The sequence below is a fragment of the Falco biarmicus genome, chromosome 8, assembly GCF_023638135.1.
Source record: "Falco biarmicus isolate bFalBia1 chromosome 8, bFalBia1.pri, whole genome shotgun sequence".
Classification (NCBI taxonomy): Eukaryota; Metazoa; Chordata; class Aves; order Falconiformes; family Falconidae; genus Falco; species Falco biarmicus.
The window spans coordinates 39,366,161-39,393,392 of NC_079295.1; the positions used below are offsets into that span (position 1 = coordinate 39,366,161).

At 40.6% G+C, this 27,232-nt stretch overlaps 1 protein-coding gene and 1 long non-coding RNA gene across 5 annotated transcripts in view; one reads left to right on the forward strand and one right to left on the reverse strand.

Annotated features, from left to right (window-relative positions):
• The window catches only part of ARHGAP15 (Rho GTPase activating protein 15), a 333,020-nt gene that overhangs the window by 3,621 nt on the left and 302,167 nt on the right, over positions 1 to 27,232 (forward strand). For all 4 annotated transcript variants that reach the window (XM_056350341.1, XM_056350342.1, XM_056350339.1 and 1 more), the window contains one exon: positions 13,531 to 13,710. In XM_056350341.1, coding sequence (XP_056206316.1) covers positions 13,546 to 13,710 — 165 coding nt within the window. In that variant the 5' untranslated portion in view covers positions 13,531 to 13,545. The remainder of the gene's footprint in view (positions 1 to 13,530; positions 13,711 to 27,232) is intronic.
• Positions 1,047 to 27,103, reverse strand: LOC130154340 (uncharacterized). The gene is made up of 3 exons (XR_008823705.1): positions 27,021 to 27,103; positions 21,256 to 21,328; positions 1,047 to 2,764 (listed from the first exon to the last, which is right to left on the reverse strand). It is a non-coding gene; the product is annotated as an uncharacterized LOC130154340 (long non-coding RNA).

The window sequence follows — 27,232 nt, forward strand, 5'->3', positions numbered from 1 at the left end:
TAAAAAGGTTGTTTTGGAGACTCACTACAAAACAAACACTGCTAGCTCCTCGCTTTCACAGGACTTCCTCAATGTGATGTATTTTTACTTTGAAGAGCGAGACTTCTCATCACAGAGTCTGTGGACTCCCATAATTTTTATTACACCTTGAAGCACCTTGGGGTGCAAACTTCCAGGCTGGCTGCAATAGGAGCAAAAGAAATGTTCTCGGATATTTTTGTTTTAAGAAGGCTGTCTGAATGAGAAAACCAGGCGTTAAGTTTCTGGGCACAGATATTTAGATACTGCAAACTGACTATGGGGCAAATCTAACTCATGCTAGAGCTCAGCCCGTGGATGCAGCGGGGTCATGCTGAAGCAGATTTTCAGGGCGTTGTTGGCTCGTGCTGAAGCCACCTGGTAGTGCTGAGGTCTGGCATGTGTAAGAGCATAATTTGCCAGAAACTAAGAACCCAAAATGTTTACATGCTTGAAAATTTTGGCCTTTTTCTCTTAATTTCTCTTTATTTTTAGTCACTTTACTCAGTGTGAAAAAGAACTTGTTTGGGAATTCAGTAGGAAAGGTATCAGAGGGTTAAACAGATATTGGCATTTTCTGAATTAGATTCTAAATTTCTGGGAGTATGTGCAAGTTACACAGTAAAATACTAACTCAGTGCACAGGTACCTGCTGAAGGATTCCTTCAATAAATTAACTAAGCAAGTTTGATATTGCTATGGTTAGCGGTTTAAGGTTGTTTAAGGCGTAATGTAACACCTCCTGCCATCGGAGTTTGACAGATATTAAATTATTCAGTTGCAGCTAGGCCAGGTATTGTGGGTTTGTACTGTGGCTTTTCATGAATATTTCTTTCCAAGCCTGTGTCTGATAGACTGAACAGGCACAGTCCTCGAGCAAATGAACTTCAAGTGACTTCTGATTCCATTTCCAAGACACCCATCAGTTTTCAGCACAGCTGCAACATGATGAAGGGGGAGTGGGGAGACAAGGAGGAAGAGAAAACAGAAGTGGTTGTGTGGCTGAGCTGAAGAGCTTTAAGTACGTGCTTGCTTTTCTTTTCTTATTTCTTTTCCTGCCACACCCTGAGCAAAAACCACCACTGTATTTGGTGCTGAACTAGATAGCGAAGCTCCTCCTAGGCAGGGAATAGCGCTTAGCACCTGTGCTTGTTTGTCTGCTGCTCAGGACGTTGCTAAACTCTTCCTTCGTGGGTGAGGAGGGAAATGACACAGATATTTTGTGAAGGCAATTGAAGCTATGGAGTTCTGTCTCCCAGGGAGTCACCTCCATGACTGGTAGGTCTGTCACCAGCCTGCAGGGTGTCAGGATGCTCTCAGCTTTTCTGGCATCCCAACTGGAGCCAGGAGGCACCTGCTGCTGGGCTGGCCAGGTGTCTGCTTCGGACAGTGGAGTTGGAGGAACTGAGCAGTCCACAGTGGGAGAACGGACCCAACACTAGCAGTGTGTCCCACTGTTTGGGGAATCCCCAGCCCACATGGGGATGCTGGCCAGAGCCAGACCTCCCCCCACACTGCAGGAGAGCCTGATGGTAACACCATGGACATTCACAGCAAACACCAACAGAAGCCTCCCTGGGCTTTCTTAAACAAAATGCATTTCTAATGAACAGCTTTGCTACAAGTGAATCAACATTTTCCACTAGGAAGGTGTTACATCAGATTTTCCAACAGGCCGAGCTGTTCTGACACATGCTGCCTCTTGTGCTTTGGGCCGAGTATTGCTGAGGTTTGATCTAGAAGGATTAATGTTTCTATTACCAGCAGCACATTGTGTGCTCTGTTAGTTTATTAGCAAAAAAAAGTTAAGTATAGTAGTACCAGTGTAATGAGTAGTCAAATTCTTGTGATGATTTTTGGACTAGGAGGTGGCATTAATCCATCCACTCTTCTGGGAGTGGCAACGAAAGTGGAAACAGCCCAAGTAAGAGCAACCACAACAGTCAGTTCCTCCTTGTTCATTAACCCTAGGCCCTGGCAAAGGCAAGGAGTGCCCCCACTCTTAGCAGAGGCTTGGAGAAACCGGTGTCTTCAACTAATTCTTGAATTTCGTTTGGACAGCCTAGCACTGGCTCTGGGTTGGGTAGGAAGAAGTCATACAGACCTGAGACATCCAGAACTTCTGCACAGATTTTTAATCAGAAAACTTCTTTGCTAGTTTTAATTTTCATCTAAAGTTTGGGTCTTTTTATTAAATCTTTCCTAGAGTGCAACTAAGTGAAGAGAGGGAATCTATTGAGAAGTGGAGCAGAAATTGCATAAAATAAAAGAATGAAAAATGTTCAATGCAGAGATTTCTTACCAGACTCGTATCACACGCTGAGATACAGGTGTTTAGTGAATAATGCTGATGCACGGTGCGGACATTTTAATGCAGGTACGTAGGACTGCCAAGGCTCACTTGAACTGAGTGCAGCAATTTCATCCACCAAGGGATCTGAGGGGTACATCAGCTCTGCATGTTTCCACATGACTTAATAAACCCACAGCTGATGGAAGATGTAATACTTGTCAAGGATTTCTGCTCTCAGCCGTGCTGGGGGCAGATGAATGGCTGCCACTCTTCTCACTGTGACTGCTGGTGTTCACACGTGGATCTGGCACTGACGCACTCCTGCTGTCGTCACTGCTGACTGACTGCTCTGAGTGCAGCGTGTCTGCGGTGGGGCTGGGGGTACAGGTGGGCTCTGGTCTCCTGGCCCACGCAAAGCAGGCATACAAGGTTCCTGGAGTCATCTTGAACCACCTTAGTTAAAAAAAAAATATTTTCATTGGTCCCTCATGAAGCATGTACATTTGCAGTAAAAATTTTAAATCTAATTAAGAGAACCTGTGCTCAAACCTCTTGCATAATCCAAGCAATCATGCTTTTGACACCACAGTACCCTTGACATTTCCCCTTTGCTGAATGCAGACATCTTAGCCACACAATGTGATATCAAATACAGTCACATAAAACAAATGCCGCTGTCTCCTGCCCGCTTTGCTGGCAGGGCGGGGGGCAGGTGCTCCTGCTGCCTGACACTCTGCTCTGGGCACGGCAGGGGTGGCTGCTGAAGCAAGCTGGCTGGGGGCCCCACGAAATGCAGAAGAGGGGCTTGCTTGATGCAAGCCACAGAGAATTTCCCCTTCTAGTTCCTGCTGTAGCTTAAAAGTTTTCTCCTAAAATTGTAGGTGTGGGCTCTGGTGTGTTTCACAGCAGTGTCTCTTAGAAGAGCAGCACCGGGAGCTCTGCAAAGTGGAGATGGAGTGTGGGAACACATTAAAAGTGTCTGGAGCTTTTTTTTTTTTTTTTCCCCCCTCAGATGGGAAGTGGGAGCAGTGAGAAGAAGTAAAGGGAGCAGCTGCAGGATCACAGCACAAAAACTACTGCAGCTATGTCTGGAGGAGTGGGTGGGAGGGACCGTTTCATGTGCACAGCACGGGGAATCAAACCTTATCCAGGGGAGTGGGAGGGAGGGGGCCTTGCCATCTGAGTAAGGGACGAGCCTCTTGTTGTAGACATTATTGAGGCAGGCGGTGCCAGAAAGAGAAAGAAATATTTTTTTTTTGTGATAAGTTTTACATAAAAAAAGAAAGAAATATTTTTACTATAAGTTTGGGTTTTTTAATTTTTTTTAAAGTCTGAGAAGCTTTAAAGCCTTTCCTCTTTGATAATCTCAGTAACTCAGTTTAACAGATGTGTCTTCTGTAGGATGATGGGTATATGGAATTGCGAAATGGAATAAGACGTGGCAAATGTGCATTTAAACTACTAAGTTGAGGGACTCTGAGATACCCTAAGAGGTTAAACCCACTGCCACTGCCTCACCAAAGGCTTAAAAGAGCTCCGGAAGGCATTTTTTCTAGTGAAGGGGCTGCTGCTGCTGCAGGACCTAAGGAGCAGGAGGCAAACTGAGGCAGGACTTACAGCTGCTCCAAGCGTTCAGTTGTGCGCAAGTGATCTAAAGGCAGAGGGGCATCAAACTTGTGTGCAGTCTTAGTGATGAGCAGGAGGTGCTTCCTCCACCATGAATCAACCAGTGGAGCACATGCCTGTACATGAACGTGGTGGGGGTCACAAATGTGCTGTAACATCCTACCTGAGCTGGCCTTGTGGTGGCTTGTTTATATCGCTGCTGTGAAATCAAAACCTGAATTTCTGTTGGCAGAGCTTGAGATTTAAAGCTTATAGGAAGTTTGTTTCTCTGGTTATTTGCAGTAAGCTTTCAGGCATTAAACATTTTTTTTTTCTAATACATCAGTTTGTCTTGTGGTACTAACTCTTCTACTTCTCCAGAGAGTTTGGGCTGTTCCAAAATTACCATCACCACATGTCTAGTTCAGGTAAGCATGGAAAGTTTGGATGAATATCTGAATCTCTGTGAGGATAAGTTCTGCAAAATTGAGCTGGAAGTATTTCAAGAAGTCTTACTTTGAAATTTCTGTCACTTCTGCTTCTGCTTGTATCTGTAAATACTGCAAGAATAACCTTTCCCATAGTATCTCATCACTTCAGATCTGGCAACATTAAAAGTAACAACACTTTTCTGAACATTTAGGCTATAGGAACAGATTTCTTTCAAGCACCGGAGAAAATTTGTGATTCTTATGTGATCTTCCTAGAGAAAACATTGGATTTTTTTTATTTTTTTTTAAATTCGGAATTAGACAGCTTTAAACTAAAAAGTTACCATGCGACAAGCATCATATGCAGGTGTAAAATTAGTTTAGAACTGGTCAGCCGTACATGTGGTGGTTGGAAAGCCATGATTGTATTACCGTACTTACCTGCCGTATACGAATGTATAGCAGAAAGAAAGGAGGTAGAAGGAAATTACCTTTTCCTCCTGTGTTAGGTGAGGGCAGGTCGGGAGTAACCAAGCATTCCCCTCTAGCACTTCTCAGGTTTGGTGTTAAATCAATTAAATTGTTACAAACCTTTATGATGTTGTAAACTACTTGTGGCCATTGGTCTAATGTCTAAATCATACTTGTTCTGTATTCTGTGTTGCAGGGTGCATTATGAGTGCGACATTTCAGGTGACAGTCATAGCTGAGTTCTTTTAATACTGTGTATATATGACCAATATTCATCACTGGAAGGATTGTAATCTATCTTGCACAGCATGGAAAATGCAGGCAGGTGTCGCAGATCAGATGCGCTCCAGAAAGAAATGAAATGCACTGCCAGCAGGAAGACCTAGAAGTAGCAATTTTTCCCAGGCATGTTCTTTTACATATTCAACTGAATTTCTACTATGGACGACTGTTCCCAGAACATATGCAGGCCAAACTGTACACAAAGGATACTTTTAGCTTCAAGTTCCACTTGAAACTGAGGTATTAAAGTGACATAGGAGCGGTGAAAATAGACTCCATTATGCTATCCCATATGATATATTGGGACAGACGAACTCCTGAAACAACTGTTACCTTTCCTGAGACCTTCACATGTAATATAATTAAGAAACTAAGTGATGCAAGAAGAGACGTGACCATATGTAGTCACTTCCTGATGTGAGGAAGCTCTTTTACCCTGTCCTATGTGTTTGTGTTGTTTCCAAGAATATCCTAGTGATATTTCTAACAATATTTCCTAGCAAGCTTTTGTTTGTGCAGGGAAGTCCCGTAGACAGCAGGTCATGGAGGATCACAGGATGAGAGTTGGGTCTGTGGTCATTAAATATGGATGTGAAGAGTTTGTCATTGTATCTGCACAACTTTGGAATAGTAACAGTCTCTCATCCTCTTCTCTTTCTAATTTTCAGGCCATTTCTATCCAGGTATGAAAGCATTTTCAGAGACAGCATGTCGCTGCCCTATAGGGTACAAGTAGCTTTTCCAGGTGGCTGTTTTTCTTTGTCATCTGATCCTGCTATTTTTAAAGGTCTACGTATAGCAGAGAACAGACCCTGGGGCTTTCAGCTATCATCTTTTACAACATCTCAGAATGACACAAAAGAGGACTTTAGGTCCCTGCTTAAATCCTCGTTGACAGCCATTGCCAGTCTAGCACAGCTGTTTAAATTTTTTGTCTTCATGTCTCTCTCCATCCAGTCTTTGAGACAAATCAAGCAACAATTTGTAAAGTTTAATAAAATTTCCACTGAAACTGTCTATTTGGTTAAGGCATTTTGCTGCCATCTGCTAGAAAGAGGGACTTGATATCAGCCTTCAATTACTTTATTTTATCCTTTTGATATTTTTTTATTGTGTAAGGTGCTATTGCTAGTTGCAAAAAAAGATGACTGCAGTCAATCTTCATAGCAGCAAGTCACTTATATTTTTAGTGCTGCAGTCAATGGGCAGGAAAATCTCTGAAGCTTCAAACTGTAGAAGTCTGTAAGATACCGTGCGGTGTAGACTTCACAGCCACGTGGGGCTGTGACCTACTGTAAGCAGAGATTCACATACTCCTAATATGTGTGGTAGCTATCAGGAATGGGAAAAGAAGCCTTGTAGTTCAACACTTTAGTTCTTCGGAATTCAGTCATCAGAACAACCGTAGAGTATGTTCTTAGACCCAAAATTCAACAGAGTTGCTGCTGTACAACGGTGCAATGGTGTCCCTCCCTCTTGCAGCCTCTTAGTGTATCACCACACCTGACACCACAATGCAATATGTGCTTTTTTGTTCCTTTTTGGGTGTGCTTGGTGTTACTTTGGCTTTGCTGTAATTCCATCAGCTGCAGTGGGTTCACTGTGAACCTGAGATCAGGATCAGACCTTTAAGACCTGTCAGAAACTGCATGTCCTGTATTGCAGAAACTAGGGAGATATCATTTCAAATGATACCATGCTTTGTTCCTACTGGATATTAAGCTGGTTTTGTGATTTTTCAATCGTGAGAATTATTGACTAAGTGTTATTGTAAAATGTAGCGCTTTCTTTAATATCAGAGAATAAACCAAAAAGTTTGAAATGGTCATCATATCAAGGATCAAGTTAAAATCTCAAGGATAAAAGTTTCTTTAGCAAAACAGTTGCTTAACAAGGACGCTTGGAAATGCTTTACTACTTGTACTGGGCTACTGCCTAGGAAGTCTGCTATGATTTAGGCCAAACTGTGTCAAGAAATTGACTTTTAGGTACATCCTTCATAGAGACTGGATTAGATAGCTCACAGCATAAATAAAATTGTGAATAATGGTGCTGAGCAGCATATCCCACACATGGTAACAAAGAAATGCTGGGCAGTGAGATATTATTACAAACAAAGCAGAAAAATGAGTTTACTCTTCTCTTTGCCCATAGGAGAGGCATTGGTAACTATACATGTAAATTAGAGTTGCCTGAAGAACTCTGTGGGCCATTTCTGCTTTTATTTGCAGAAAGTCCTCAAATACTGGAGTAGAAAAGAGTGACTACAAAGCCAGCCTTTAAACACTGAAATAAGATGACCCCCATGATCCTGGCTCAGTGTGTTGTCAGTTCTGAGAGACACCACTGAAAGCCTAATATGGTTGCAGCAGGTAAAGAAATTAACAGGGGATGTGATAATTAATGCTGATGAGCGTGGCTTTTGTAGGACTTGGGATGTATCAACTAACTCACTGGTGTTTGCTGATGAGATTGGAGTTTTGGTGGGTAAGGGGAACTGAGTTGTTGGGTTTAGGGCATTAGCATTTTACAACAGAAACTCAGTAGTTTACATTTTACATTTTACAGTAGAACTCAGCACAAAGTCCTGTTTTATTGTCTGTCTGATATAAAAGGATAAAACCAGAGTAAAGACCCAGGCAATGGTGATGCAGTGCCATTCCTGATCTCCTACTTTGACTAGAGATATGACTGACAGTTGAAATTAATGCTGCTTCCTAAGTACAAATTATTCCAGACATCTTTCTGCAAAGGGAAAGGCACAGGAATGTTACATCTGTATTGTATTTTCATTACAATGGATTTTTCTAGTTCTCAGATAAACTGGCTTCAGGACACTTCTGGGCACTGGCCCAGGACACCGCATCACTCAGCAGCCTTTGCTGTTTGTGTCCATGCCCTGGGCGCAGACATGTGATGTTAGCTGTGAGAGCTGTGTGCCACCCGCCCCCCCCAAAAAAAAAAAAAAAAAAAAAGACACAACAGAGTGCAGATAAGAATAATTGGAAAAAAGCTTTGTGGCTGTTTACTTGTTATGCCTTCTCTTTACCTACAGTTTTTTCATCTGTCCCCTTTTATTTCCATCAGTTTTGTGTTTAAGCACTAACCGCCCTGAGCTGCACTTCAGCAGAGATAACAAACAGTGCAGCAAAGGCTAAGAGCAAAGCCCAATAGCAGAAATATTTACGTAGGTGTGTTGACTTTAAACGCTTCTTTCACAGGCACAGCAATATGTTTTCTCCTTTACAAGAATGTTCTGACACACCACGTGTGTGGCATTATCTTGTTTTTTCATTTGTTAACTCTTACTTCCTCTTCCATTTTTATGGTTTTTCAGGCTCACAGGTCTAGTGTAATGGGGAACCTACTGCTGATTTTTATTCTTCTGTAATATTGTTTCATTGGATGTTCTTCATGTACAGTATGCTTTTGAGTAGAAAAATGGAATTAGTGAATGTAACATGAACACTTTAATTTTGCAGTGTTTTCATGTATCCATGTCGAGCACTTTCATGTTCTTTATGCTTCTGACTTGAAAATGGTGCATATGTCATAAGGGGCAAAGTCGGAAGAAATTAAAAGTTTATCTTGATAAATAATGAAAAATATACATAATTTTTTACCCTTATAATCCTGAATAATAAATGCAACAAATTATATTAATCATGGATAGATTTTTTTCCTTTCTTGGGTAAAAGTACTTGTTACAACTACTTGGTACAAGTTGCTAATGAGTTAACATTTGCATTCCATCTTGCACTGTCAGTAGCTGCAGGAAATGCAGGCATAGCTCAAGACATAATTTTACAAAACCTATATACTAACTTTACCAATACTGTACCAAAACTCATAAAGTTCTTGGGTAATACCAGTCAGACCACTCATGACATGATCAAACTCTGGACAAAGCAGCATGTCAAAATGATTAAAATCCTTATAAATGCAATGTGAAATTTCCTCTTAGCTTCATGAGCTGCTGTAGGAGGGGAATACTTGCTGGCTGTCATTGTAAGATGGAAACCATAATTAAGCTACCAGAGTCAGAAGAATGGCAGTAAGATGAACAGTTCACATATTTAATTTTTTCAAAAAGCTAAATAGAATATTTTTACTTTTTTTTCATGAAAATTATAAATAGAAAAAGGAAGGGTTGGTTTTGCTGTTTTTCATTGGGAAGTTAATAATGTTAATTTATTTCCTTTATCATCTCCTTTCTCTTTCTGAGGAGAAAAAGCAAAAAATATTTTTCCCCATCAAAGGAAAATGAGAAATAATTGAAATATTTTTGCTGTTATCGAACATAAAGATTTTGTAAAATCTGTTTTTAAAAAAATAGTTACAGAAAATGTTCTTGAAAATAGTTTTGCCAAGACCCAGCACTTTGAGAGGAAGACCGAGATCTGATCTTCACAGTTTGCTGTTACTCTTTTAACTGGGCCTTATTCTCAGAAACGGGACGGCTTTGCTGTGTGCACGGATTTACATCTGCAATAACCTTTCTGTTTCTCATCTCTGTAATACTCATTACTTCCATACCATGTGTTTGCAAGTTGACTGTACATTTAGAAATTAGGGGTTTAGGATCTTAACTATTGATGTGCCAGATATGTCAAATGTAACGGTATGTCAGCTGCCACTTGACCGTTTTGCAGCCACCTCACAGCTGTAGCTGGTGTCTGAGCTGTGGCTTCAGTTCCACCTGAGTCACTCTGGGGATGCTGTGCTACTTGCTGGGGCAGGTTTCTCTCCTCCCTGAGCATCCCAAACACGTGGACCAATTTGTGGGAAAAGTGACTGCAAGCATTGACCCACTGAGGTTGCATGAAATTTTTAAAGGATGAACAACTCCCTTCGGTGACAGCTTTTGGACTCCTGAAAGTACCTCCAAAGTGGCTGTCTGTGTAGAGCTGAACTGGTTTTGCTGTCCCACCCAGAAAGATGCTTTTGTCCCTTCAGCTCAGTGATGTTTCTTGCCCTGTAAGTAAGCTGATCTACCCACTCTCCGGAAATTAAAGTTCTCCTTTCTCATATCCAGTATAACCTTTACCCCCACTCTATTGATCACTTTTCCCTTCCTGTATCACCCATCCAGCCCAGTGTCAAGGATTTTTCTTGTACAGGTACTGTTCCTTGACTTTTCCCCACCCTTATCCAACCTGCTGCTTCTGTTCCACAGTGCCCCAGAACAGGTTTTTCCAAGAGGATTTTTCAGGGTGTTCCCCTGTCCCCCTTCTCCGAGGTGAGTGCCTTAAAGTTATGCTGCCCCTTTGCTCCAGGAACCCTATAAACAACGGCGAGGGGAGGAGGGGGAAGTCTGTCTTGGTTTAATGCCTTTCTCCAGCAAATCAACCGTAGGAGGTTTCAAACCTAAAATTTATCTCCAGATGCTAGCTATTTGCCAAAAGGCAAATTAGTTAATTATGTAATGAACATGGAGTGCCTCACAAGCAGTTGCACGGGGCTTGGCAGCTCTGCCTTCCAAAGTAAGTGTAATGAATTCCCCTGCAAAACTGGCCCCAACTTGGCCCTGACGCTGCTAATAACAGTTTGGAAGAACCAAATCATAAAAGGATCAGATAAGATCCTTCTTCTGGTTTCTGTTAATATTTCATCTGTTTCTCAACTGTCTTCCCCTCTATTATTTTTTAAACTTTTTTTTTTTTTAAATAAAAAAAAAAAAAGAAGAGCAGAGTGTAAGTACTCCCAAATTCTTGCAAATGTGACTGCAACGCCCTTGCATTCGTGGAGCTCATATTCAGGGTGCCATCTACTGGCACGCAGGGAATCTATAACGCTATTGGGAATCTTCATGGAGTTGGGGCAGCAAAGGATTTCCACCTGGAAATCCTAAGGGAGCGACTTCTGTAACTTGTACCTTTCCTTTGTATTTTGCAAGATCTCCTTCATATTTGACAGGATCTCACCGTGTGCTACACCAAGACAAGCAAAATCTGGTGGTGGAAATGTTGAGGTTTGGGTTTTTTTCTTTTCTCTTATGGTGGTTCCTGTAATTTTAGTGCCTCAGAAAGTCTCCTTGAAATACTCTGATGTAGGTGAAATAGTTCCAGTTTGGGGAAAAATTAACTAAGGTTCAACGAGATTAGAATAAAAATTTTCAAAAGTCTTTGCAGACTTGTCATTTACTGTTTGTGTTCCTATTTGTGATCCAGGGTATGACTTTGCCACACTATTAAACTTTTTTCTAACACATCATGTACTGACAACACCAGACAGAGACTACCTAATTAAAACTCATAATGCTTACAAGAAGAGATATGTCAGAGCTTTATAGGTGGGAGAATTCAGAAGAAAAATCTGAGAGATGTGCTCCAGCCAAACATTGGATCGGTGACAGAGCCAGTGTTGCTCTCGTCTCTCGAGTCTGATCAGCTCTCCAGCCTGGAGCCTACTGAAAATCTGTTGAGAATTTTGATTTGATACCAACATGAAATACAAAATGGCTTGACTCTCCAAGTTTAGAAGGAGGAAAAAATCATTTCCTACTTAGAGCTGCTGCAGACCTTACTGCCAAAATGGCAAAGTGTCCCTGTGACATGGGTTTGAGCAGTGACTTCTCTGAAGGGTGGTGAGAGGTGTCTCAGGGAGGGAGAACACACTGTGCTGTCAGCCAAAGGTCCACGGAAAAAGTTTCCTCCAGCGGCGTACACCAGCTCTGGGCAGAAATAGGCACACATACTCCTGAGTGGCAGGAAACGACTTTAGCCTAATTTTTCTCCTCTCTTTCCCTGGTTGAACTTCTGTAGGGATCCTTGAGTAACTAATTCAGTGTGGAAAACAGCCAATGGGTATAAGCTTTACTGTTGCTTTTATTAAAGTTATTGTTCCTATCATGGCACATAAGGTTAAACGTGTAATGGCTAATATTGAAGCACTTCTTTGCATTTCTCTCTTCAGGAGCACTGTGTTTCTTCATATTTACATATGTCTGGCTGTATGAGTTTAAATACTGCTGAAGATATTCAAAAGCCTTCTGGACATTGTCCTGGGCAACCGTCTCTAGGTCGTCCTGCTTGAGAAGGGGGAGGTTGACCAGATAACCTCCAGAGGTCTCTTCCAACCTCAACCATTCTGTGACTGAGTGATGTCTCATTATCATCCTCTACACCTAAGGCAGTTTCCTGGGAGGAATTGATTTATTGAGGCCAGGAGAGGGTGAAGGTGTGAGAGCCATGTCCTTCCACCAGCACAACAGCTGTGGTCCTGCCCAGAGACATGCAGTAGTGCTTGTCACCTCCCTCTCCCACCTCCTCACTGGTACCATATCTTCCTCCGCTCTGGCGCCTTCCTAGAAATGGACTTTATTGAAATCAGGGAATTGCATCTTTTAGAGTCTTCAGAGGTTGGGGAGATGTAGCTAGAAAAAGTTGTGCTTTTCAAACCAATTTGGAAAATGCTGATTTTCAACAGTTTGTATTATAACTGCACTTAAATGGATTTCCATTTGCCTGGCTCCATAGTCAGGAAACCAGCAATTCCAGCTTATATACTATCTCCTCCTTACACATTTGCTCATAGGGTTGCATAGCAATATAAATAGCAAGTTTTCTTGTGACTTCACCCACGATTTACTTATAGTAGTGCCAGGGTGAACTAGTGGGGGAGGAGAACGGAGCAGCAAGTGTTGCACATCACTGCCCTGATGTTTTGTACAGGAAATATAAAGCAACTCTTGATGAAGAATGTTTGGGGGATTAGAATAGCTGGGACAGAGGTTGTTGGGTTGCACTAAGGCCGAGGCAGGAGGCTGACCAGCAGCACTGCTAGGGAAGGAGGTCGTTCCGCACAAGTGTCCCCCAGTCCCTCCAAGGGCTTGAAAGCTGACGTCCTTGGCCATTTGTTCATTTCAAAATCTTCATAATGAACAGAGAAACAAAAATCCCATCTGTGCTGTTGGTAGAATCTTAAAAATGAAAGGAAATTTTATTAGGTCTGGGTTTGAATCTAGGATGCTATCAGGGTTGCAGCGTGGCCCCACAATGCACTTGTAACATGCATGTATCGGACTGCGGAGGTAAGATATGTTAATTGGCTTCACAGCATGTCGCTTTCCTTTGCAAGATTTAAAATGTGTAGTGTGAGCAGGGCCAAAGACAAAGTGTAGTGGCTGCCAGCTGGACGTGGCAGAGGCTTGCAGGGAGATTACACCATAGAGGAGAATGGCTTTTGAGATAAGGATAATCTTTTACACAAACTAACTCTTCCAAGGCAGTTTGGATGGGTGAGTGATAAGGACAATAATAAAACTACAGGCTGACACAGCTGATAGTTATCCTGGTGTTCAAAGATGATCAAGATCTTGCCAGTGAGATAACTCTGCTTCCTCACCTGACTATGATGACATAGAACTGGCATTGACACATTTTTGTATGAAGGGTCCCAAGATTAATGCTCTTATTTTATGTTCTTCAGGTCAACCCAGTAACCATGGAAAGGTCTACAACCTCTGATACGGCCCCTGAAAAGCCTAATCCTTCCCACCACAGCACGGGGGCTGTTCAAATGAGGATCAAAAATGCCAACAGTCACCATGATAGACTGAGCCAAAGCAAATCTATGATTCTGTCTGAGAACATCAAAGTCACTGAGCCTGTAAGTAAAATACTCCTAATATTTTCTGAGTCTTCCAGTTATGTGCAGTTAAGTTACTCATTTCATGATCATCCCTTGTGAGGTGGGGTTTAATGGCACTAATACATTTTTAGGAGTATGGCTAGGAATTGGAATAACAATTTTCCTTCAATGAAAGACCAAATTTGGCTTCAGTGGCTGCAACCATAGCTTCTACTCAGAGCTTCAACTCTCGGGTATTAGCGTACTTAAGAACGTCTGCTGCAGACAATAGTACTTACTGTATCAGGTATATGTCATGATTTCTCAAGAAGGCAAACTTTAAAAGCAGACAAAAGAAAAGAAATAGAAATTACAGCTCTGTAAATAAAGGACAACTTTGTCCATGACAAAAGTAAGTCTTGCTGTAAGAATGAACAAATTCTAAAAAAGCAAACTCTGAAGTTATCTCACTATTTTAATAGTTGACAGAGTTGAAAGAGTTGAGTCATCTTTTATACATTACCATTTTTTTTTAAATTAAATAGTTAGTGGTGAACTCTATTGCCAGTTGCGTCCCTGCCCCTGTACTCCTTCCGAGCTACTAAACAAACTGATTGGTATGAGTCTCCCCTGGTTAATTTTCTTCCGTAATGGTGGCAACTTGCAGCTGAGGCCATATGATGTTGCAAAATTATTTATGCAATGTTAACCACTTCTTGGACTCCAGATCCATTTTGTTCTCTGAGAATGCAAATGAGGGAGAAAACTCTGCTAGCTGGGGACACAGTCCCAGGTCTCAGTCACTTCTCACAGCCATGCCAGCCATTAATTTTTTGTTTTGTTGATGTAATGGATTCCTATGAAATATTCAGCTTTCTAACAAAGTTATTAAATGGAGGAAGCCCACAATAACAGCTGTATTTTCTTCCCTTTTTACTCAAAGTTCAAGCTCAACATTCAGACTTATTTGGAAGTACATTATTTTAATCGTTTATTTCCCTGGTATAGCTTAACTCATTTCACCTTACGTTTCCAGGGAGAAAAATCTGTTTAGATCTTAGCAGCTGATAAGAGACTCATTTACCTTCCATTTAAACTATACTGTTTGCCTCAGACACACTGTACATGTTTCTTCCTTTTTAGCTGACGTGAAATGTTCCTCCATTACAAACCTGAAATGATGCTTATAGTAATTTACTGGCAATACCATAATGTATTATCAGGAAGAACTGTACCTTTGAAAAAGTTTAAAAGTTAAGTATATTTAATGATGCCTAACATATTTTATTGGCTGTGTTTAACAAAAGGCACTAGGCTGCAGTTGTTTTTGACAAGCATGAAAACATCACAGCATGAGACTGCAAAAGGAATTATGTAGAGAAATTACAAGTGATCCATCTCTCAATGAATTATCCACCTCAATAGCCTGCAGAACTCAGCTACCAATTAACACCTACTTTATTACATGTTGGGATGTACTTAATAACTTTCATGTGTTTATGCACTATTACCTTGACTGATGCCTCTTGTACAATTAGGCATAATTGGCATATCAATATGCAAAAGTTAAAAGGATTAACCCTCTTAAAACTAATGAGCATTTCTGTATCCAGCTGCTAAATGAGACAAAATTAGCATTTTTCACTTTTGGGCAGGATTTTATCATGCAGTTTCTCATTGTTGATATTACCTTGTTACATAACTTTAGTTTTGGGGATAGTATGCTGGACTGTTACAGAGCAAGGGCTCTTAAAAGTTAAATTAGACATAAATATTCACTGCTGCATTCCAATAACCATAGCAGGTACAATATATGTTCATTGGCTGAGAGCTGAAAAGTTGCTTTGTGTTACATTTGTTTAGTAGCTAATTATATAAAAGCGGAATTTTACTGAGTATATGTCATTTTACCAAGCAAACTTGGCTCCGGCATAATAGATTGAAAGCTTGCCATGCTACTAATTTCCTTTCTATTTTAATTCTTTTCATCTCTTTTTGCCATGCAGAATTTTCTGACTAGATATTGACAGACTGAAAGTGTTTTGGCGTATTTACTTAAATAAGCCTCTTAAAGTTGTTTGCTAACGCCCAAACTAAAAGCAGAACTCCGAAGGATCCAAATGTTTTCAAAGACGTGCGTTAAATGCAGTGAGATTCAAGTTAAAAGAGCGGTGAAATATCAGTTGCGCGTATTGATTGCACCTGACATGCCTGAATCTGTGCGTGTGACGAGCAGGATTTTGGGGGAAGCAATGGAGGAGAGCAGGCTCTGCCTGCCCAAGTGCCTTGAAAAAGCTGGGTTGAACCAATGTGGTACAGACACACACATATATCCCTGTGGATATATAGATTTATATTTAGTAATCTTGTTTTAAAATTCGTGACGCTCTTTTCCAGCGCACTCGACATACGGTCTTCGCTCTTGTATTTAAAGGTACACGGATCCCCGCTTAAAGATGCATATTCCCAGTATGTTAAGCAAAGCTAATTATTTTGTGTTAGAAGATAAAAAGGATTTATCCTGATCGTTCTAGTTGGAAATTTTCTGTTTTCGACACTCTACCTTTGTTTAGATGATGGATGTAATCTATAAGGTATCCACTGATTGTGCTTATTTTCCATTTTACACAGACTGAATATTTTTGTCCGGTCATTGGAGAGATTCCTCTCTAAAAATTAGAAATAGCTGAATAGGGACTCCATATGACTCTTTCGCAGCCCATATTCGGCATATGCCTTGTACTCTATGTGCTATTAATAAATGGGTCAAATCCTTTTTCCTCAACTTATGCAAAACCTACTGACTTCAGTGGATTAAGGCAATGGGCATTTGGCACATTTTAAACAATTGATAGAAATACGTGTTTCTAAAATGTATGAGGAAAAAAATGAACGCTCCGGACAATAAAGGGCAAAATCCAGGCACAAAACTAGGAAGATGACTGGTGATTTACAGAGAGGAAAATACATAATTTTCTCTAAGGGATTTGTTGTATTCTGAAGCATTTGCTGTGATGCTTGTAAGCACACCTGGGGCTATACTTTTAAAGGTGGACAGATTATTTTCTATAATGTGACAAAGAAGGGTCTGCATCATACATCAGCAGGGCCACATGCACTTGTGCATTTTATAGGAGTGATGATGCAAACACAGAATGCGTAAGCTAACTGATGCAAAAGCTCAATGTAGATTCTTGGGGGTTTAGGTTATTTATTTTGATGGAAATGCTTGAGCTTTGTGCAAAGGTTGAAATTGATATTAATGTAGAGTTTAAAGAGCACAAATCATGAAGCCGGACATGGACTGTGGTAAGCAAGGGCTCTTTCTGTGCTTAATGTTAGTGTCTGAACTAGCAATGTAAATGAATATTTGCTATTTTCATCTGTTAAACCCCATGGAAGTGCATTTTGCTTCATTCACAACAACTTCAAACAATGAAATGTCTTTTTTTATTGGTGCCTATATTAAGAAATAGAACCTATTTAGACATTCCAAAATGTTAATGTATTAGAGCTTTTTCTGATTAGGTTACACAAACTGGTGGGTTTATTTATCTCTCTAATACATTATCAGGGAAACGGGAAGCAATCTTCTTTTGTTTCTTACTCCTGTGATCATAGAACAGTTGCCAAAGTTATGGCTAGCCAAAAAGACAGAAATAAAATTGCTAAAAATATAAGCCTTCTGTTTAGCAGAGTTTTTGAGCCATATTTTGAAATTGCAGGGCTTGTACATGTTTACTTCAAATCAAGCTTATAGTCAAGTTTGAGGCTTTGTTTGTATAGATTGTCCTGAAGTAGATCCTGATATTTAATTAAAATGACACTAAATCACATTGAATTGATAAGACTTGGCATCTCAAACAAAGGTAATTGCCCGTATTGGTTTTGTACAAAAATAGAGCTGCTTGGAAAATGTGCAGCCAACACAGACTGTCAACTCCATTTATAGATCAATATGTGAAAACCATTGATCAGGCAGGCATGTGTAACAGTAACACTTTGCATTTATTTGTTGTTTTTATACCATGTTAAGGCTTACAGGATTATCGGCTTCCAAAATATTTTGACTTCCTCGTAAATATGTTATCTGTTTAATGTTAATTACAGACAGTCTCCAGCCCTCTTTTAGAGTATTTTCAGTTTCATTGCTATGGGTACTTTTAGCTGAAAATGGATTATTTCAATCTCTGAGAGATCATCAGAGCTTCTTTTATAGTATAGTTTATTTAGGGAAAGTTTTTAAGGGTTCCTTCTTTTTTCCCCAGTTTATTTTTTTTCCTGGAGGAAAAAAAAAGTCTCGACAAAATATTTCTAAAAGCAGAGAACCTTCTCCTGTCATAGTTGGGTACCCTTGAAGTGGAAGGGGAAATATACTCTCTTTATTGTGTTCTGATAGTGACTGCCCTGGCTTTATTCTCTGCAAATGTAATCATTGCACACTACTACATTATAGATGCCCTTACATTTATCACTGTAAGGATGTAGCTGCGTTCCCTTTAAGGTGTTACACAAACCATATAATAGCACTGGAACAGATGTAGGAAAATGTGAGCTTCCCATGACAAGTGTGATAATTGTTAATAAATGCAAGCTTGTACCTTGTTCACCCCAGATACTTCAGGGTAGGTATGAAAGCAGTGAGTCCATAAACAGTCCAGTTTTACTTCTTGAACATGAATATCATGCCCTTTCCCCCCCCCCCCCCAAAAAAAAAAAAAAAAAAAAAAGGCAAAAAATCTGTTGAGTAACATCAGCCGTTCTCCTTTCTGGCACAGGAAATGAGAAGTGAAGTGTGTCATATGCCCCCTTACTGTATTCAAACCGGTTTTGTGCTTTCAAAACTCAGATCTGCTCTCTGGTGTGTGTCATGCTTGCAGATTGACTCATTCGACCCTTGACTTGAGGTTTTCATCCATTTTGGTACGTGCCCCCAACCCCCCTTGCTCCTGACCTGGGGAGCTCTGGCAGCGGGGTCAGGGTGTACGGGGCACTGCTCCCAGGTGTGCCGCTACCTGCTCACCTGCGTTCTACATAGCATAAAGTCCTTTAACTTAGAGACTGAAAGTAGACTACTAAGGCATTAGAATAGTTTAGGGTTCACTTTACCTTCGGTAAGCAATGCAAATTGCCTGACAACACTTTTTCAGGACCAACATTTTGTGTGCAGGCATATTTTCAGGCTGAGAACAAGCCTTTTGTTTTTCTGATTCCCCCCCCCCCCCTTTTTTTTTCTTCTATATGCCCTGTGAGAAGGTATTTTTTATCATATATTTGCATTATAGCACTTCAACTGAAATAATCTTGGCTAAAAAGGAAGAAGTTAATTTTATTGCTACACTCCCCATTTATTCCTCCTCCAAACATTTTCACTGTACCATTTCAGCTACGTAGCTTGATAGGCAGCTTCATAATGAGATCATAGAAAAAAGAAATAACCGGCACCTATTTCTTCTTAAAAGCGAGGATAAATTCATTTCAGCTCTATTAAGGGAGTGGTGAATGTAACTGGTTTGACTTCCTTGTTAAACCGAACTGAAGTTCAGACGAGATATTATACGAGTCGGAATTGCTGATTTTGACTTTTACTCAGTGTGACAGAAGGGTAGAAGAAAGGTTCAAAAACCTCCAGGTTTTTTTTTGTGTTTTTTTTTTCTCAATCTTACATTATCTCATGCTGTGAAAATCTTTACTCTATTTACCGAGCACAAATTAGTCTTGCCAAAGGTTCTGAAAGTTTGCTACTTCAGCTTAGATCCTAAAACTTCAAAGAGAGATGCAACTCTACAAATTAGTGCATGTGCTCTGCCACCGTGATTTTAACTTGAACTTGACTAAATTCGTTTATAATTTAGTACTGATTGAGTGCTGCCATTAATGTACACGGGATACATTTTTTAAAGTTAGTCCTCCTATTACTAATTTGAATAAAAAACTCTAACCTTGTTAGCATCTGGACTTATTTTCATAATAACAACCCCTTCAGAACCTACGAAGTAATGAATAATTGACAACAAATGAAATGTTTTGATAGTTGTCGGCACAAAGCATGTTTAATGTTTTGTGTTGCTTCCTAGCTAATTATGTAGATGACACATTTGTCAGACCTTGACTGCCATTAGAAACGTGTTTCCAGAGGGGAGAAAAACAGGCTATTCATAGAGTAATTAACTAGAATGCTCAATGACCTGTGAGAGATTCAAATGGCTGCCAGTTCAGACATTGTTTTGTTACAGAAGCAGAGGGGTAATTAAAATTCCAAATTACAGTGCTATGATGAAGCATTTGTTTGTTGACAGTATACTCTTACTCTAGTTTGTTAATTCTTTTTTAAATTGCTTCTAATCCATTTTATAGCTTTAGGAGTTCCGTCTTTGAATTTACTGACAACTAATATTATGGTAAATGGTTCTTCGGCAGAGCACTGCGGGCTTGGCAGTTCCATGGGAGCACAAGGTGGGTGGGATGGAATCGCTGCTCTCTCCCCAAACTGACACACCATGTGCTGTCATCGAGACGCGGCTAACGCGGCACATCTTGTGAAATGATATGTTCATAATTCCGCGTTAGGGAAGATGTCTAGTTAGGGGAGGAAACGGTTCAGGGAAAGTAATCATAATCAAACAAATTGAGGAAGGTGTCCTGAAACGTTAGAGGAAAGAGCCCTGACGTGGTGGGGGTGAGGGTGGCGGTGGGTCAGGTGGGCACTTCGGGGGGCCGGGGTCTGCTCAGGGACGGGGAATCAGAGGACAGTCGTCTGCAGGAAGAAGCCAAGCACAAAATCTGAAGAACGGGGTTTTTCACAAGACCTTCGCCATCGCCCTTGGTGGGCGGTCACGGCTGTGGCAGCTAGGGTGCCTTGCCTCCTGCAAACGGGGACTCTCGGCGGGTCCCAAGTGTTCGAGTTCTCTAAACAATGACTTAAACGCGAGGCCGAGCGCAATACTTATTTACTTTGCCAAAAGTGAGAATCTGGTTCTGTTAAAGGGATCTGACAGGAGTAACATGGTGCGTGATGCAGGGGAGCTGACAGCGGCATGGAGTGAGCGCCGATTATCCCGGAGACACTGTCAGCCAGGATTGATTTCCACTTTCTCCGTTTATGTAACGGTTCCTGTAATACAGCTGACCCCAAATCACGTTACCTTGTCATTTCTCTGCATGGATCAAGAAGAGATGAGCTGAAAATAGCTAGGCACTGACCTTGAACTTGCCGGAGAAGTGCGAAGTGACAGGGCGATCTGCAGCGCGCGGTGCCCGCACAAAGGCGCGGGGGCTGCGCTGCAGCTGCGGCAGCACAAGGGGGCAGAGCAGCACTAGAGATCACAGGTGAGGCAGCTGATGCTACAGCAGCGCAACCCCACGCCAAGTGCCTTGCCTTTTTTTTTTTTTGTTGTTTTTCTCCCCCCCCCCCCACTTTTTCCTTTCTTTTTCCTCCCTTTTCTATTTTTTTTTTTAATTTTGTTCTTTTCCCCCCTTTAAAAACTGGGGCGATGCTAGCTAGAAGCTCCAAAACATTGACGTTCCTCATCATCCATCTATTTTCAATAGAATTATTTGAAGCACTGCTTAATATAGAAATACCTTCCAAACTGAATGCATTGCCAGGAAGTTTTGCATCCTGTCTGTGGATAGCTCCCCATTGTTTTCCTGGCATCTAGTGAAAGAATGAAACATTTGTATTATCATTAATAGAGTTGTCTACAATTTGGGGGGTGTTTGACAAGATCAATACATTCTTCAAAGCCTGCAAATCCCTTTGAATTTCATAGAAAGCATGGTGTAAATACTTGAAAAATATTTTTAAGCCAATAGGACAAACTAAAAAAGGGTGAAAAAATTAAAGGTGTTTCATTTTTCTTCAGATGTGACATTTCTCTCTGTTGCACCGTGTATCTCTAAGGGGGAAAAAAAAAAGAAAACTTGGTTGTGAACGTATTATTTAATATGCCATCTAAAAAAACATGCTTCACTTCTTTTGTTTCATATTTTCATCTGTGCTTGCCTCTTACCAGCCCTTTTTGTCTCTGATGCTGGCAGTAGCTGTGGAGATACGAGATACCAGTGATGGCTCTTCTCAAAGATCTGGTGCTTTGGGGTATCACCGCTTGATGTGAGAGCTGGGGGCAGGACTGGGAACCTTGTACTCACTCTTTAAGATGTCTGGCCAAAGTTCCCACCTTCGTTGAGTGGCACCAAGGCATGGGTGCCTTCTGGAAAGGCGACGATGGGGAAGTCCAGCCCAGACCCCACTCTTCTGCCTAACCAGTTGATGGTTCCCTTAAAACCTGATCCTTTCCCTCAAGGGAATACCAGATGCTGTGGCGCAGGCAGGTTTAAGCACTCTTCCCTTCAATCTAATGCTACCTACTGTTCATTTACCCTGTTAAGTATCTTTGGAAAAGCAAAATATTATTCCATTTTTTCCAGCCATTAATTCCTTTTTTTCTTCAAGACATTTAGAGGAGTAAACCATGGCTTTCCAAACTGTAAAGCAGATAAAGAAACACTCAAAAAATATCTTTGAGGGTAGGGTTAGCAGTTCTTCAGAAAACACAGGGAAATACAAGGGCTAAATACGAGTGTCTTCTGAAATTATTGGTTTTACTGTAATCCATAGAATAACAGTGGAGATTTATGCTAATATCAATTTTTGGCCACCTCACATAAGATGCGATGTCTTCTTTAAGAGCAGAGTACAGGTGCAGACTGAGGTTACCATTTCTCAGTGGTAACTGGTGACTGGGGCTGTGTAACCAAGAGTTTAGAAGGAAAAAGTAACACACACCCCCTCCCCCTCGTTCTTTCTAGCAAAAATGCAAAAAAAATGATGAGTTTGATGTAAATGAGGTGAACTGTAAAAACTCCAAACACTTCTCTGCATTATCTTAGCTTGTTCAAAGCTAAAGGACAATCATGGGGTTGGACCAAGCGTTTGTACTTTGAAATTTGTTTGTTCCAAAACTCTGCAAAACATAGCCTTAGGGCTGTCCTGCTAAGGCGGCTGCGCAGAGTACAAAAACCTGCACGTGAGGTTTTAACTAGCCAGAACCCCCCAACAGTATTATTTTCTGTAATTTAACATATAATTCGTTTTCCAATGATCGCGGTGCTTTTGTATCATCATTATTTCATAGTCCATTCCACATTTCCTTGTGTTTTTAGCCAGCAGGAGAAATTTATTTCCTGCCTCTGTTCTAAATGTGCTTCTCAGCCTTCTAAGTTTTCTATTTTCTCCTGTAAAGGGTGGCACTGAAATATATAGTCATGTTAATGACACCGATGTTACTACCCCGATGCGAAATGTCCCAACACACTATAAAGCTACACCTCTGCTTCAGGGAAGGGATAGCAACATGCCATGGTGTCAGAAAGATAATATTTTGTGTATGTAATATTTCACTTGGCCTCTGTGATAGCCTTCTGTTGTATATGTATTGCAACCGAGCGGAGAAGAAGCTGGACTGGAATTGGTTGTGTTTCCCTGTTCCCAGCTTGGACATCAGCCTGCCAAGAGATTTTTAGTCATTTCTTCTGATTCTCTACCTGTGAAATGGGACTGAGGATGATGCACGTTCCTCTGCACACATTACAGTCTGCCTCAGAGCTGGGTCGACTGTTACGTTTCAATCATGCTCATTACATAGGTGATTCTATTCTCATCATATTAACTCCATTAATTGAAATATGATTATTCCACAATTATGCTAGTGTAACTGAGAGGGCAACTTGGCCCCAGGTCCTGTACGTCTTTCTTATCTATATACTCTGTACTTAACTCTTTCACTATTTTTCTTAGAAAAAAAGTCTTGTTTTGGCTTCATCATTAATCAGTTCTGTTCCCTTGATTCTGTACCCACGTGCTTTTAGCAGCATTAGGTTTCTCCGAGAGCTTTCATGTTTTATAGTGTATATTTGAAAAACTGTGCTTAAAAGTATTGTTTAAAAGAGTCTCTTTGGCAATATGTGTCAGTGCACACTGTGACAAGGAACATAAGCTGTGGAATTATATTCCTCTTACTCTATTAAGTACTGTATTATGGCTAAATTATGGCATCTAACATGTTTCCTTTCAAAATGCCGTAAGATTTGAAATATGTAGGTACTGAAACTGAGATGATATCAAACTTCCCATAGCTAGTCTTGGGCACCTGACCTGCACAGTTTCCCACAGGGGAAAAGTAAGCTCCATTTCTTTACATTTCCAATGAGAAGGGACATGTGTCTCCTTGCATTGAGTTACATTATATCACATCATGTGACACAAAGTGACCCGATGCAACATGACAGGAGAGGTAAAGAACCAGGGTGATTTTTTTTTGTTGTTTTATTACTGCAGTGAAATAATTACACTACCGATGCAATGAAATGGAGATCAAATTATTTTGCCCATGCCCTAAATACATGTGCTATTGCACAATATACAGACATGCTTACTAAATGTTGTTTAATGCAATGAGATGAGGTTTTAAAACAGACAGTGGAGTGTCCTTGTTAGGCAATGTGCCTATTCTTAGACAAATAGTTGACAGCAGCATTCTCCTGCCCTAAATCAGATCAAATTCCCTTTGAAGTCAGCCTTTTTTTTTTTTCTTTTCTTTTTTTTTTTTTTTCTTCAAGATCTGATCCAATCACGTTAACATGGTAATATTCTATTTTCTGTTTGATTTCTTGTTTGGTGAGGTTCATAGCCTTAATGGAAATAGGTCTTGATCATCTCTGATTTTGTGTTTAGGGGTGTGCATGCATGCACACACAGCCACAGCAAGGACTGAAACCTGCCCCTTCAAAGCATCCAAGGTCCTACAACCCGAGAGAAAGAAGGACCTTCATTTTTCAGTATACAGCCTGTGGGGGGGAAAAAAATATTTTTTTTCTCTGTATTTCAGAGACCAATACTACTAATTTTTGTTTGTTATTTTAGGACAGTACTGAATATGTCTAAACTTTAGAAACAGTTATGCCTTTCTTTTCATGACTATGGACTGAGCTGCCACACAGCCTGAGAGTGACAGTAAAAAGTTGCATTTAAGAGTACAGCCAAAACACAAATAAAGCAAAAAAATAAAAAATAAAAAAATGTTTTGTCCTTTCCAATTGCCGAATCTTCCCCCGGTTTTGGAATCAAATATGAAAAATTGTGAAATACCCTGTCCCATTTTCCCTTACTTCCCTCCACCCCCCAGAGCTCTACAAGAAAGATTGGTTTCCTGGATATCTCATCCGTGGCCAGAACTGGAAGTACTGCAGCTGTGATGAGCGAATCTGTTCTCATGACATCTGTAGCCCCAAGGCAGGTAGAAAACCCAGACAAGCATCCAAACTTTTGTGTGTTTATTTGGACCAAACCTGGGGTTTGGACCAACTGAGCATCACATCAGCAGTTCTGTCATCCTTAAGAGCTCATTCTTCTTGCTTGTGATCCTGAAGTCAGACTCTTACTTTATAACCTCATTACACAGAAAAACAATGTTTAAAAATTAAAGTGCCAGGTGCCAACTCTTTTCAGTAGTTGGCTACTTCAACTTTGAGCTTTCCATTTTTTATCAGCAAATGATAAACTGAAAATTCAGTGTTCCCAGTTTAGATCTTTCTCAAAATTAAAGTGTAAATCTAAAATGGCCACCTGTAAGCACTAAAACCTGAAGACATTTGGACACAAGTTAAACAAATTGTTTAAAAAACTGCCAATTGGTTGCATCAGGTTTTAAGAATGACTATGCAGGGAAGATCCAAAATTTGTGTTTTAACATTTTCAGACCTGATTTTCTTTTTTTCTTTTTCTTTTTGAGGAGTGATTTTATTTAATTTTAATCAAGAAATATAAGAGCTCAGAAAAGAATTACCATGACTAGATCAGCTGTTGCAGGAGAATAAGGCTGACAGCACCATGCAAATCTCAAAAGCCTGGGAAAGGCTGGGGCGATGGGCTGGTGATCGTTTAAAGCCCAGACCAAGCAGTGAGGTGACGTGGACACAGGTGGGCCATGAGGGATGGGGTGGGACAGGTGAATTTGCTGCAGCTGTGTGAGCTGAGGGCCCTGCTGGAGGAAGGGTGGTGCTCCTGCTCTGCAGGGTTGGTGCTTTGCTGGCAGCCTGGGAAAAAGCTCCTCATTCATCCTGGGGTTTAGCTGGAAGCTCTGCAGCCCACTTCCAGGTAGGTGCAGACTTTGACAGGCTGTGGTTTGTAGAAAATCTTTAACTGTGCCAAATTTCACTGGAATTCCTAATCTTTCAGTCTTGTGGGTCTTATGGTTTTTACCATGATCTAAGCAAGAAAGGCACCCTAGAATGTTCTGAGCATGTTATGTGCTCATGCACCACCAGTTCCTTAAAAACTGCCATTGCTTTCCACAAATCTCTTTCGGGTTGTTGTGGGTTTTTTAAATTTTTCTTTTCTTTTTTTTTTTTTTTTTAACATAAATTCTTTAATGCCTTTATGGCAGATGAGCCTAATTACATGAAAGTTTACCTTTAAAATACTTTCCATTTATCACAGTTTCCTTACCTAGAAAATCCCAACGCAGCCACTGCTAATGTTTGATAAGATTTGTACCTGGTAGATTCTAAATTACATTAATGCATAAAGCCGGCAATGCCAGGCTCCCTATTGTTACAGTTATTAAAGCTGTAACTGAAATGATATCTTTCATATTGATCTTCAGCTAGCAGCTCTTATCCAGAAGCTTTGTTTCACATTAAAGTCACTAATGATTGTCTCCACAAAATGAGCAGCTTAATAGTTAGAAAAAGTTAAATGGAAAGAAGAAAAAAAACTTTGATAGCCACCTTTGATAGCTCTTCATTCCAACATCTCTCATAGCCACAAAGTGCAAGCCAAGCATTAATAGACGTTTTAATAAAATGACTTAAAAGAAATCAATGGGATTTCTCACGAAGCCTAATTTCCAGCAAGTTATATTATTTAAATGTTTGTAGTCCTTCTGAACAGCTCTTGTCCTACCATACCTGCCAGAGTTTTTCCTGGAATTTCTCAGTGTATCTTCCTAGGACTTTCACTTCTTATTTTCAGAGCCCTGGTTTTGATGTATTACCTTATTGATTTTTTTTTTTTGCTTGTTTTGGTTTTTTGGGTTTGGTTTTTTTTGGTTTGGTGGGGTTTTTTGGGGTTTTTTTTTTTGGTTTTTTTTGAAAATGGAGAAAATATAAATTCTGTATTCTACTGAGGCTGGCAAAATGTCCTGCCAGCACAGAGGCAAGAGCAAAGTGTCAGTTTGTGGGGTGGAGGGGGCAGTCTGGTTAGATGTATACCAACTAAAAGCCTTTTGGAGCAGTCACAGGTATTTTAGTTCCCTCCTGGACTATAAAGAGTCTTTTGCTTTCCTTACCTTCAGGTGAAAATGGTATATCCTACCGGTACAGCTCCCCAGCCACAGCTGTGATAAACATACCTGCAAGGCTCTGGGTGAAGGGAACATCATTGCACTTGGGCTTTTTTCCTGGGACTTTTGGGTGGATTTTCTGTTAGTTTTTAGTTGGCTTGTTTGTTTTGGCTTAGGGTGAGGAGCAGCTGCTGGATTTCTTTTTCTATTTAACTAGA